Source organism: Aspergillus puulaauensis, chromosome 1, assembly GCF_016861865.1.
Source record: "Aspergillus puulaauensis MK2 DNA, chromosome 1, nearly complete sequence".
In the NCBI taxonomy this organism is placed as follows: Eukaryota; Fungi; Ascomycota; class Eurotiomycetes; order Eurotiales; family Aspergillaceae; genus Aspergillus; species Aspergillus puulaauensis.
Genome location: NC_054857.1, coordinates 409,555 through 422,491, shown reverse-complemented (window position 1 = coordinate 422,491; position 12,937 = coordinate 409,555). Strand labels below are relative to the sequence as shown.

Below are 12,937 nucleotides of genomic sequence, written 5' to 3'. Positions count from 1 at the left end.
GCGGGAAAAGTAGTTGGGAGCGAAATGCGGGCTTAGGTGTGAGTGACAAAGGGAGTCTGAAACGACCGACCATCGAGGAGATTCCTATGAGCTTGTATTGGTATCTGGTAGTGGGAGGTGGTGAATTGCTGCTTATTTATAGATCCAAGCCAGACGAGTCTGTCACTCGTGGGCTGTGATTGGACGACGTTATGGAAGGCCTGACAGAAACAATTATTCCGGACACAAAGCCTGCTTAGATAAGTATTATACCAACTTTCCCGCACCTTATCCTTGCATTACCCGATTGCCACCCATCAGTCTGTTGGTGACACCGAAGATCAACCTCATTTTGTGGCCTGTAGGGCATTAATAACGGTGGACCATCAAGGCCAGCTTCATCCCCAAAAAGGATTGACATTTGCCGGTCTACCCGGGGCCAAATCTCACATCCTGCGCCTGCAGCCCTCCTCAGCTGCCTTGGCCATGACCAACATGAAGACTAAGAATGCAAATAGCACAATGATGACAGCCAAGGTCAGTTAGTTACGTCAGAGAGTGAAAGACATGCCATTTGACACACTATGTGCCGACTAACAATACTCAGACTGACCAAGTGACATCTTCAGCGCGAATCCGCGACAATCAGCGCCGTTCGCGTGCACGGCGCAGAGAGTATATTCAAGATCTCGAGCATCGCCTGCAAAAGTTTGAGGCTCACGGGGTTCAAGTGACACAAGAGATCCAAGCTGCGGGGCGAAAGGTGGCTGTTGAGAACACTCTTCTCCGGGCGCTGCTTCAACTACATGGCGTTTCTGACCATGATATTGAGGGATACCTGGCAGCGCACACCGGGGATATTGTTTCATCTACCTCTCACTCAGAAGCTTTACCAGAGCCAAAACCGCACTTGTGTAAAGGGAGAAGCGGAAATGCGGTCAGCAGCAGTTCCTCGCAACCGATCTCATTGAACGAGAGCAGAGGCCCGTTTCACGAGAACGAGACAGCGACTCCCGAGCCGACCTCATCCCCGTCAAGTCCGGCTGCCAGCCGACAGGTGGCTATCCCCCAGAGTCAATGCTCTAACACGGGGCAGCCTGTCCCAGATGAACCTCCTACCAATGATCCCTCTAGATTACAATCACGCAGTAGGAACCAAGATCCAGGGCAATCGACACCATGTGAAACCGCAGCCGGCATCTTAACCTCTATGCGAAGCTACCCGGACGCACAGGATGTGCGGTCGGAACTAGGGTGTCAGTCGAGCTCTAGCTGTATGGTGAGGAATATGGATATCTTTCAGCTACTGGATGGACGATGAAGCATTGACATTGGATTTTGCTCTCCAACTGTTCCGACCCAAGCTCTGAGAATATACCTCTCTTATAGAATAGTACAGCTACCTAAGCCTTGATGGCATAGATCTGAAAAGAACCTGAAAAAAGGGTTAGCAGCGAAATCAATCCAGGACGGGGGACAATCACTGACCAACCCATTCATTAAAGTCCAACTCGGCAATATCACTGGTGGTTTCCTTATTCCCACAACCACCACACGAGCTCTGAGGCAAGTATGAAGACCGCTTGTAGAGATTAAGGTCCGACTTGGCATCAACAATGAACACTCCTACCGCCAATTTAGTATTCTAGTACAGGCGGCCCTTTTCACGACGCTGTACATACCTTCGAATCCAGCCTGCTCAAGATAGTCTTCGTACTCCTTGATCTGACTAGCGCCAGCGACACAGCCAACGAACAGCGCCATGTTTCTGGTAATGTTATCGGGCAGTGGCTTTCTAGCCAAGATGTCACTGATAGCGACCCTTCCACCAGGCTTTAGCAAGCGAGCAATCTCTTTGAAGACGGTCGCCTTGTCGCTAGCCGGAACAAGATTGATAACACAGTTACTGATAAAGCAGTCAACAATAGTGTCTGGCAGCGGGATAGAGTGGATAGTTGCTTCAATGAACTTCGTGTTGGAAAGTTCTGCCTTCTGCGCATTTTTGTTGGAGAGTTCGATCATGCTCTGAGTACATATCATCAGTACTGGTTTCGAAGGGGCCTGGGAAACAAGACATTACCTTGGTCATATCGACCCCGATTGCTTGACCACTCGGTCCAACTCTGCGAGCAGCCAGGAGGACATCGATGCCACTGCCGCTGCCTAGGTCGAGAGCAGTCGAGTAGTCAATAATTCAAGGCGTAGTTGTACTTGTACATTTGGTATGATTGAATCCAGTGCGGGTTAGGCTTGGTGGTATCTCTTATATCCATGCAGGGGCCCACATTAAATGGTCCTGATTATCAATAAGTGGTAAAAAGTGAACAAGGTGGTGACAGACCAGAATCCCCGATGGCTTTACTCGCATCTGCTTTGGGGCAGGTCGTCGATAATTGGCATGTCACCAATTACTCGCCTTTCAAGGACCCCGCTACTTATCTGTTCTAATAATACACCGCAACACAAGTAATCTGCCCACGGGTAAAGTACATACAGGAATGCCTAAAACCCAGGAACAGCCCTAACAACAACCCTCAACCCATTCCTCGGCTTCGCCGTAATCCCATCCCCAACCTCGACCTTCGCCAGATCCATCAACGCCTCATCCTTCAGCCGAAACTCGTACCTCCCAATCAACCCAGCAAGCAAACACGCAAACTCAGCCCGCGCAAAACCCTGCCCGATACAGCTCCGCGGGCCCTGCGAGAATGTCAGCATGGCATAGTTATTCGATGCACCGCCAGCAGGCACCATCCCTAGCGTTTCGTCGCTGTTGCTGTGAACCCATCGGTAGGGATTGAACTCGGCCGCGTTAGGGCCCCATAAAGCCTTATCTGTGTTCGTTGCACAAGACGAGATCATGACTTTCGTCCCCCGGGGGATGGATACCCCTTGGAGGTATGTATCCTGTGTTGCTTCACGCATGGTAAGACGAACAGGGGTGAAGAACCGCAGCGTCTCACTACAGATTGCTTGCAGGAGAGGAAGGCGGTTGATATCCGTGCTGCTGATCTGTGCATTCGCATTCCAGGAGTCTATTGGGGGGAGGTTTTGCCTGATCTCCTCCCGGAGCTGTTGCTGGAGTGTCCGGTCTCGGGAGAGCATGTATATCGCCCAGACGATGGACGACTCGGTTGTCTCGTGGCCTGCAGCGAGGAAGGTCATGGCTTGGTCGATTAGGCCCTCGTCTGTGAAGCGGCCGCTTTGGATGGCGGTGGAGAGGATATCGACGTCGACATCCACATTTGTTCCTTGGGTCCTGGCGAACTTGACTCGCTTCTCGGTGATGATATTGCGACAGACTGCGCGGACGAGGTCTGACGCGCCGGAGAAGTCGCGGTTATGTTTGAGAGGGAGGTTGTTAAGCAGCCACCAGGGCAGAAAGGAATTGAGGAGGAATATAATGCGCTGCTGTTTGGAGACCTTGAATACAGCATTGTACGTCCTGACAAGCGGGTTCGCGTCGTCTTGGATGGCGCCAAAGTCCTTCCCCAGTGCGGCGACCCCAATCACGTCGAGGGCGTACCGCGATGCCCAATTTGTGATCTCCATATCTTTTTGTCCGCTATTGTTTATCTTACTTATAGAAGTTGTCATGGCATGTACTGTTTCCTGCACTTTACTCAGGAAGAGCGGGTAAAGGGCGTCGATGCGCCTCCGCGTAAAGGCAGGCATGAGTCCCTTTTTCTGGACTTTGTGGTCATGGCCTTCACTCAGCAGCAGGCCGTTTCCGAGTATCACGCGCATCTGGTTCGCAAGGAAGGCCGGCTTCTGGAACGAGTAGCACTCGCTTGTGTGGATGTCTGCGAGGGCTTTGGGCGAGTATACGATCAGCCGTTCGCGGTTGAAGAAGGTGAAGTAGCGGATTATGCCATCATGGGGGACGTTGGTGAGCCTAATCATTATCCCGGTTTAGCAATGCACGGCTATTTCTGGGTAGGGAGTATCTACCATTCTCGCGAGGCCTGGCCCTGCGGCTCACGCATGAGCTTGAGGCCGTGTCCCCATAACCAGTGGTTTCCCCCGGGTGTGGGCAGATGTCTGAGGGGAGATACATAGTGGGGGTAGACAAATATCGTCCACACAAGCCATGCTAGTAGGGCTAATAAAACGGCTTGAAGAAATGTCATAAGGAACCATAGCAGACCCAACATTTCTACCCAAGTGGTGACAAGGACTGCCATATTTGCAATTGCACAACGTACATTGACACCAGTTCAACCATACAGCTCGGTGCAGAGCTTTCCCAAATAACAGGTGCCGAATGAAGGGGCTGTGGCGAGCCCTGACAGGGAGCAAGGGACGTGGGTGACGTTATTGGTATGGATCTCCAGAGGGATATGTTTTGACTTTGGGCAGACGCGGTTCATGCCGATCAAGTGCGAGACCAGTCGAATATGCCATGCCAGCCAGACACTATCCAGCATGCAAATAAAGTTGATCGTGGACGAGTCAGGGAAATGAGACCCAGTTCGCTGTCAGCATTGGGACGAAATCCAGATCTGCGAACCGTTTCTTGGGCACTTGCTGAAGAATGGATGGCCTGAAGGAGTGAACTGTTAGGCTTTTCCGAGCCAATAATTGAAATCCCTTGACGATCGAGCTGATCCAGCTTTGTGGTCGCTGTTTTGACATTCCCACGTGTTTCGCAGCACTGTTCTGCACCCGCGAAGCGTTCGAGTCTGATGTTGATTGTTGAATCAACACTGAACGCTCGGCCTCAGCAACTTTCAGGCCCTCTCAGGTCTAGTGTTCTTCTTTTTCTGCCAGAAAACGGACCCGAATTTCCATAACGCGACAGCTATATTGCGTGGACTCATTTACCAGCTTGCTGTACAGGAGACTGTATTAATATCCTGCATTCGCTCGGACTATGACAGCCGAGGCCGGTCACTGTTCGAAGATGCCAATGCATTCTTTGCTTTATCGCGGATTTGTCGTATTAAATAAAATAGAAGAGAGTGAAAAGAAGGAATTGGGTTCAGAGAGGCAAGGGCAGTCCGTGTTTACTTGGAGGAGCAGGCAGTAATGACAGTACAGTCTACCTCATTCTGCGATGGAAAGCATCATAAGTATTATACTCAGCCCTAAACATATATTATATTATCTACTTATAGAATTCCCAGAGTGGGCGGTTACAAGCGGAGCAGCAGCAGCCAATGATTGGTCTGCATCGCTTGACTCATTCGCGGGGTTGATCTGATATCCAGACAATATTGGTGACATTCTCCTGAATCAACCATGGCTTGCCCGTAATAACCTCCCCGTATTAATTGCTCTGTCGTCATTTGATACCATGCCTCCAAGGCGACGGACCAGACCTGACCCCGCAAGGCAGACATCACGAAACTCGACCGAAGCACCAAGTGACCATGGCTCGAGGAATCTGAAGGGTGAAAAGGCATTCCGGTGTCGCTTCTGTACCAAGGCCTTCTATCGAAAGGAGCATTTACAGCGGCATGAAAGACTCCGTGAGATCTCTCTCTGTTTAGACGTTGCACCGAACTGACTCTTTTAGATACGAAGGAGAAACCTTTCCGGTGCACAATTTGCCCTGCTGGCTTTGCTCGAAGGTGCACCTGGTCTTCCCATGATACAGAATTTCCAATATAGCTTGGCTGACGGTATTCTAAAGAGACCTCCTCGCTCGCCATGTTCGCCTGACTCATGTAAAAGACGTAACGCCTCATGGGGATCCGAAAACGGACGAACCTAGCCACAGCGACTGTCCATCGCTGTACGGGGACCATTCAGAAATCCTAGACAGTGGATCCAATCAAGAAGTTTCACACCAAATGGCAGCTGGCGTTCTCTCGGACCAGAGAGTGGTCCCAACGTCTGCAATCGAATGCTCGTCCCTCTCAGCACCTCTTCCATCGTCAATCCCTACACTCGGCGTGGGACTTCCTCATCAACCCAACATCATAAGCGACTTTGATCTGTTTATCGACAGCATCAATGGGACATACGATGGGGATCTATCGTCGTTTTATGTTGATCCAACCATTTTACAGACGCCTCCATCTGCCCTTTTTCCTATTATGGAACCATCTCAACTAAACGACTCAAATATCCGGCTTCCTGCGTCTAATGGGGTATACGCTACAGAAACTCGATTCTTTGATGAATTCACGTCTACATTGCCGTCATTCGAGCCGTCCCAGGAAGCAAAGGCAGGGAGGGAGCCCCAGATGATCACGCCGCAGGACTGGGACTGTCTTTTTGCCGAAATTCAGAAATTTGGTTTTATCATCCCTCAGGGCTTCTTTCTCCCTTCTCGGCATACCATGACCAGGTACATTTCAACCTATTTCGCAGGGTTCCACCGTCATCTTCCTTTCATCCACTTCCCAGCATTCGCCACTGCAAAATGCCCGGTTGAGCTGATCTTGTCAATGGCAACTATTGGTGCGATATCAGCGTTTGATAACAACAACGCTGTCATGCTATTCCGAGCTGCATTTGCAATTTGCAAAGAGCGTCTCCGTCAACGCAAGGAGCAGCGGCACTGGATGACTTTTCAAGCTAAACAGCCGTCTCCAGCACGTCTACAACCAAAAGAGGCCTTGGATGACATTGCTCTTTCTGGCGAAACAATACAACTAGAGCACGGCCGGGAGATGGAACATGACTCCCGATTCAACCCGCTTCCCCTCGCACAGACATTGCTTATCCTTATGGCAATGGCCACATGGGGAAATTCTGAAGCTATATATGACGAGGCAGTCGGGATTCAAAACATCCTAGTCAACTATATGAGAGCCGAAAAGCTGTTAGAGCCACGGCCATGCGGAAGCTTGAAGTGGGATGCATGGATTCAAGAGGAGGGCTTTACGAGAACGATTGCGATTATTTATTGCTTTTTCAACTTTCATACAATAATCTACGATCTGCCGCCGCCGCTTCTCAACTCAGAACTTAGTATTCGTCTACCGTCGCGCGAACAGGATTGGGAGGCCGAAAGCGAAGAGCAGTGGCAACAGGCTCGCAGTAAATACGGTCCTGAGCCTGACTTTCAATCTGCATTCTCGTTGTTATTCTCTCCAAAAAGGGAAAAAGCTCGCCAGCAGCATTGTTCTTCTTTAGGTGGTTACACGTTGATTCTCGCCTTGATCCAGCACATCTACTTCCTGCGAGCGATAGCAAAGTCCGGGTCTGAAGGAAACCAAACGATTACCCCCGAAGATACAGCCAACATCGAACGAGCATTGATAAACTGGCAGAGTGGATGGAACCAGGACCCAGAGTCATTCCTAGGCCCGGGAAGCCCACTCGGCCCTATCTCGTTCAACTCAACAGCCCTGCTCCGAATGGCGTATATCCGATTTAACGTGGACCTTGGGCCATGGCGCGCTCTGAACACTCATATCCCAGAGGAGATTGCATTGTCCATGTATAATAGCCCGCCTCTCCCGACGAACCGCAGGATCACCCGTGCGGTGCTCTACTCCGCGCATGCGCTGAGTATCCCTGTGAAAATCGGAATTAATATCGTAAAACACAATCAGGCATTCTCGTGGTCTCTCCAACATTCGCTATGTGCGCTGGAATGTGCATTCATTATCAGCAAGTGGCTGATTGCTATACAGCCCCGTGTCGCGGGAGGGGCCATGGACGAGGAAGAGGCGAGATTGCATGCGTATATAGTGGATATGGTGACTGAGGCAGAGGCTGAGGCTGAGGCTGGAGGGGAAATGGATTCGATGTCTTGTATTGACTTGTGTGCGAGGGTTGTTCGGATTTGGGCGGTGATATTCAGTGGGAAGGCGCATTGGGATGTGGTGCGGATGGTGGGGGAGACCTTGGATGCATATGCGAAGGTCTTGGATGGGCGGGCTATATAGTGATCATCGATTATATTCAATATTGAGAGGGTGATGTGGAATTCCCTTTGGAGGTGTTTCTCCAAGTCTACCAAAGTTTCTCCAAAATGCCAAGTCTGCTGTATATATAAGTATGATCAACTCCTCGGTGTTTCGCTATGACAACTCTTGGTTAACATTCTCCGTTTTACTGCTGAAATAACTCCAACATGTCTTCCCCTTCTCCGATAAAGGCTGCTCCTCATATCCAACAGCTCCTTTCGCAGCTACATGAAATATCTCTCGAGCAAGAAGCCGACGTCTCGAAAACAGGGAAGGTCTTTTCGTCGGATATCCTCGGTGAGCTCGAGGACAAACAGTCTAAGAGTAATCCAAAGGATGACTTCGACCGCCTGATGCTCGACAAATTCATTGCTCTGGACGAGGATAAGTGCCAGCTCACATATCAACTGATCAACGCCATGGGCGCCACCAATATCGTCGAGGCAGGGACGAGTTTCGGCGTCAGCACCATCTATCTAGCCCTAGCTGTTGCCAGGACTACAGCTGCTACTGGTAAACCGGGTGCTGTAATTGCGACTGAAAAGGAGAGTGAAAAGGCAGCGATTGCGAGGAAGTACTGGGCACAGTGTGGGCTCGAGGTTGAGCGGCATATTGAATTGAGAGAGGGCGATCTGCTGCAAACTCTCAAGGATGGGTTACCGGAGGTTGATCTTCTCCTGCTGGATAGTAAGTTTGGTCTATTGTCAGCATTGATGCCGTTTGTTAATTCAAGCAGTCTGGTCTGCACTGTCGCTGCCCACGCTCAAGACTGTTCTGCCGCGCCTTCGACCAGGAGCTGTTGTGCTTACTGACAACACAATCTCCGGAGCCAAAGGTTACGCAGATCTCCTGTCTTATTTGCGAGAACCTGAGAATGGATTCCAGAATATGACTCTTCCGTTTACTAATGGGTTTGAGATGAGTGTTTACAGACCAGGTGACCGGAGATAGTAGGACACTATCAAGCAGATTGTTGGCTATTAACCTCCACCAAAATATGGTAGTTAAAACCGAAATGCACAAATGGGACTGCCTTCGTTGTATATCTGGGCCCTTTCACTCTGTAAACCAGACAGCTACCCTGTATAGATAACATTGTGTCCCAGTGTAGCGAATAATTACAACTATCCATCAACTTATTTGGTCTCCCCATCGCCAATACATTGTCAATACAGAGGCTTTGGACCATGGGTAATGCCAAACATGCGATCATCGGGCTGCTTCTACTGAGCCAATTGCCTTGTCTGAGAGAGAAGAAAGGCTTGGACTTGACATGAAACATTCCACCCCAAGCGATCTCCCGTTAAATTGGACGGAGTGGGACCGTATGAGTCGCTGTGATTATTTGGCTAATCGCCGGGTTGTCTTGAAGATTCCCCAAATCTGTCAGTGGCTTTTCCGGGTTGGCATTTTGGAGAAGCAGGATGTCATGTCCGGGGAACAGAACTGAAATTGAGTGTAAAAAGTTGAAATGGAAATTAACTATGCTCTTTTGGTGAACCTTTATGTGTTAAATAAGAAAAAAGGCAAGTTTCGTGACCCAAATCCGGAAATCATACGGTTAAGCCATATAGTCCACCGCTGCTACTATGAGAAAAAGGGACAATGATCGCGAGCACCGATACCACTTATTCAGAGGATTTGGAACAGAAATTCAGCTTGTACCTGTGAAGTGTCATCCCAACGTCCTCCGAAATCAGGAAAAGGTCGGAACTCGTGTTGAGGAAAACTCTGCCGACGATCAAGCAAGCAAATCTAATCTGATCAGTCCTTCATCAGTAAGTAACCAATGAGGGAATCTTATGGGCTTCCCTGTTAGAGTAGTGTCATTGAATACGAGTTCCACCGGGCTCGCACCCCACGCATCTCACCGCGGCTGGCTCGGGCCTGCACGCATTGCTCCCAGGAGCCAAGGAGTATATAGATTGATAAGCTGTTTGCCTTGACTTGACCTAGAGTGTTATAATTAGATGGCTGTGATACATATCCCACCTTCTGGCAGAAATACTAGCAAGTTAGTGTGACAAATGACCCGAATGGGGGACCTTTTTCTGGGAGCCGATATGCAGATCTGCGTACATCCCCCGTTCCAAGCCAGACCAGAGCCAGTGATATCTCGACCAGGAGAATAAGGCCCACTTGGGGGTGAAATTATCTTATCAATCTCATCAGAAGATCCAAGCATTGCCGTGCATCTGTGTAACGCAACAGAAATAGATTGTCTGTATTCTTATCAATACTGTATACACACGTGGATGATCTTCCTGTTAATTCTACTCTCTGCCGTCTATAAGCGCTGTATTTACTGGTGTGCATTGGGTAGAAGTGTCTAGGAAGATCTGGCTTCAGTGGAACAGCCTGGACCCATGCCACGCCCAGCATGAGCAGATCCCTCAGTCCTTAGAGTGTCTAGATAGAGGGTCTACCAATGTAAACCCCGTAACCCCACTGTTTCCCACGATGTCTCGGTTGTCAATTAGTTATAAGTGTGACGAGGGCCCGGTTAGGAAGCGAGTCTGCAATTCTCCACCCGTACAGGGAGAAGACTCACCATGCGGCACTTCATCGTCCTCTGGCCACTGTTTTCCTATGTAATTGTCGCCACCAGTAACCCTGGAGACTGCGGCGATGCTTGCAAATCCGTGATCTCTGGTCTTACTTTTACAGGGGTCTCTCCCCTCTCGGACTACTATGGCTCTCTATGTACCAACACCCTCAGCGTTCAATCAACCTTCCTTTGCATGAAACATTATTGTACGGACAGTGAAAACTATGCGACGTTCGAAGACCTGAGCAGTTTCTGCGAAGAATATGGAGCTGTATCTCTGCTGCCCTGGTCAATTATCAGCAATATATCGGATGCCAAATACCTTGAATACCCTCATATCGGCCCCGATGATTTGACCAGCACCACAACGTATACTACTCCTGTTTTTGTGGAAGCACGTGTGCATTCTCTCGCTCTTAAGACTATCGTATGACTTCACATCACCATTTAGTTGTTGCTTCTGACGAATCTAAGTAACGTGGACCACTTCCACCGTGACGCGAGCCAACTATGGGTACGCCTGTCACATTTAAACTTCCCCTTTTACATCCTGACCGATATTAGATACGCAATGTTTGGATACTTTGGTATCATAATTGTCGTTACTGCTTTCATACGACTGGCTGGTTATCTCCTTCACACATGTCCCTTTCCCGTTCCTCAATCTTTCCCAACTCTACGTCGCCAACTGAAGCAGCATATATCTACACCTGCTCTCATTGGAAAGAGAGTGTCACAGCCTAGCATAGCAGGAACAGTACCAACACGACTGCAGTCTCTAACCATTGCCGCCTTTGTCATAATCAATTTCGTTATCTGCTGCGTGCACCATGCTATCTTCGAAGGGAATATCTAGTAAGTTTTGCTACAAAAAATCAAAATCATAATACTCTGGCTGACCGTCAACTAGCTGGCCGAATCTATCCTCACAACTCGCACGATACGTCGCGGACAGAGCGGGTGTTTTGGCCTTTTGCAACCTCACCCTCCTCTGGGCGTTTGCTATGAGGAATAACGTGCTTATATGGCTTACGGGGTGGAGCTTTGCAACGTTTAATCAGTTTCATCGATGGGTCGCTCGTCTTGCGACGGTAGAGGCCATTTGCCATGGGATATGCTACACGGTGTTTGAATTCAACGGTAAGTTTCGGTTTAATACATCCAAGGCGACCTAAATATTGCTAACAGCTGCCACAGAAGTTGGATTTGAGGGGTATAAATTCGTCTGGACCGAGCGATATTGGTGGATGGGTGTGATTGTATGTTCAACGTATTAGTAATTTCCTTTAATTCCTCTAACCGGTGTTTAGGGTGTTTCTTCCATGAGCTTCCTAGGGGTTCTCGCCGTTTATCCCCTGCGAAAGCATATGTATGAGTTCTTCTTACTCGTCCATATACTCCTTGCGGTCCTTCTCCTGGTGGCAATGTGGTAGTATGTCAACGACGAATTCGATCTAGTGTCGTCTGTGCTAACTATTACAGCCACCTTGAGATATTCAACGGCGAATATGACCCTTACATCTGGGCCTGCGCATCCGTGTGGGCATTCGACCGAGCACTCCGCTACGGACGCATCTTGGTCATCAACCGATTTACAATGAAGTCAACGGCGCGATATATTGAAGAGGCAAATGTAGTCAAAGTCACCGTTCCAATACGAGACATCATCCGTCCGAAACCCGGTACATACTACTACATATATATGGTCAGCGGTCTGAAAATCTGGGAATGTCACCCATTTACACTCAGCTCATGGGAGTCCTCCCACTCCAAGACCTCAAACGACGGCCCCTCTACAGTGACGTTCATGTTCCGAGTATACAACGGTTTCACGCGGCGAGTGCGCGAGCGGCTGGAGGTAAACACCCACGCCGATAATGGGTCAGAGAAGTGCCATAAGCCCATTCGTCTGCTCATTGAAGGTCCATACGGACATGGTCACACGCTTTCTGGGCATAGCTCTGTGCTGTTTATCGTGGGTGGTCTTGGAGTCACGGTTGCGCTATCGCATTTGCAGGCTCTGCGGGAATCTGCGGCGAGGGATGAAAATATGAGAACGAGACGTATCCATGTTGTGTGGTCTGTTCGGGAGGAGGGGTTGTTGCACGAGGTTTATGAGGAGGACCTTGCGCAGTGGCGGAGCTCGGATGCTGCCAGGAGGTTTGATCTGCGTTTTGATGCCTATGTCACTGGGGCTGGGCATGTCTCGTCAACTGCTGTTCCGGTAGGTCAGTCGCCTACTGATAAACAGATGGTTTCAGACGAGACAGATCTTGGACTTTTAGATTCTGGTATTCTGCCTGAGACTCATCCCTCAGTATCATTCCAGAAGAACATCTTCCGTCACAGACCCCGCGTCCACGATATTGTCCATGAAGCCGCAGAGGCATGTGCCATGCCCGAGGAGGATCTGGCGGTTGTGTCGTGTGGTCCTGGAGCTCTTTCCGATGATGTTAGGGATGCGGTAGTTGAGGCTCTAGGGAGGGGCCACAACTCCATAGATCTGTATCCTGAGACATTCACTTGGTAATAAAACGGGAGAGAG

General features: G+C 49.6%; 6 protein-coding genes across 6 annotated transcripts; 4 read left to right on the top strand and 2 right to left on the bottom strand.

Moving 5' to 3' along the window:
- Positions 1–465: 465 nt before the first annotated feature.
- Positions 466–1,300, top strand: APUU_10194A (uncharacterized protein; the record flags this gene model as incomplete). Its single annotated transcript, XM_041698085.1, has 2 exons — positions 466–516; positions 587–1,300. The coding sequence occupies 2 exons, from the start codon at positions 466–468 to the stop codon at positions 1,298–1,300; spliced, it is 765 nt and encodes a 254-aa protein (XP_041549560.1).
- An 82-nt stretch (positions 1,301–1,382) lies between these two features.
- APUU_10193S (uncharacterized protein) lies at positions 1,383–2,001 on the bottom strand (the record flags this gene model as incomplete). Its single annotated transcript, XM_041698074.1, has 3 exons — positions 1,383–1,414; positions 1,468–1,605; positions 1,662–2,001. 3 exons carry the CDS (start codon positions 1,999–2,001, stop codon positions 1,383–1,385), a joined length of 510 nt encoding a protein of 169 aa, XP_041549559.1.
- A 480-nt stretch (positions 2,002–2,481) lies between these two features.
- Positions 2,482–3,965, bottom strand: APUU_10192S (cytochrome P450; the record flags this gene model as incomplete). Its single annotated transcript, XM_041698063.1, has 2 exons — positions 2,482–3,874; positions 3,931–3,965. 2 exons carry the CDS (start codon positions 3,963–3,965, stop codon positions 2,482–2,484), a joined length of 1,428 nt encoding a protein of 475 aa, XP_041549558.1.
- Positions 3,966–5,275: 1,310 nt separating this feature from the next.
- APUU_10191A (FTFMHR domain-containing protein) lies at positions 5,276–7,823 on the top strand (the record flags this gene model as incomplete). Its single annotated transcript, XM_041698052.1, has 3 exons — positions 5,276–5,450; positions 5,498–5,552; positions 5,615–7,823. The coding sequence occupies 3 exons, from the start codon at positions 5,276–5,278 to the stop codon at positions 7,821–7,823; spliced, it is 2,439 nt and encodes an 812-aa protein (XP_041549557.1).
- Positions 7,824–8,011: 188 nt separating this feature from the next.
- Positions 8,012–8,795, top strand: APUU_10190A (O-methyltransferase; the record flags this gene model as incomplete). Its single annotated transcript, XM_041698041.1, has 2 exons — positions 8,012–8,531; positions 8,581–8,795. 2 exons carry the CDS (start codon positions 8,012–8,014, stop codon positions 8,793–8,795), a joined length of 735 nt encoding a protein of 244 aa, XP_041549556.1.
- Positions 8,796–10,396: 1,601 nt separating this feature from the next.
- Positions 10,397–12,922, top strand: APUU_10189A (ferric reductase family protein; the record flags this gene model as incomplete). Its single annotated transcript, XM_041698029.1, has 7 exons — positions 10,397–10,790; positions 10,867–10,906; positions 10,957–11,247; positions 11,303–11,532; positions 11,590–11,651; positions 11,703–11,824; positions 11,875–12,922. The coding sequence occupies 7 exons, from the start codon at positions 10,397–10,399 to the stop codon at positions 12,920–12,922; spliced, it is 2,187 nt and encodes a 728-aa protein (XP_041549555.1).
- Between the last annotated feature and the right edge of the window lie 15 nt (positions 12,923–12,937).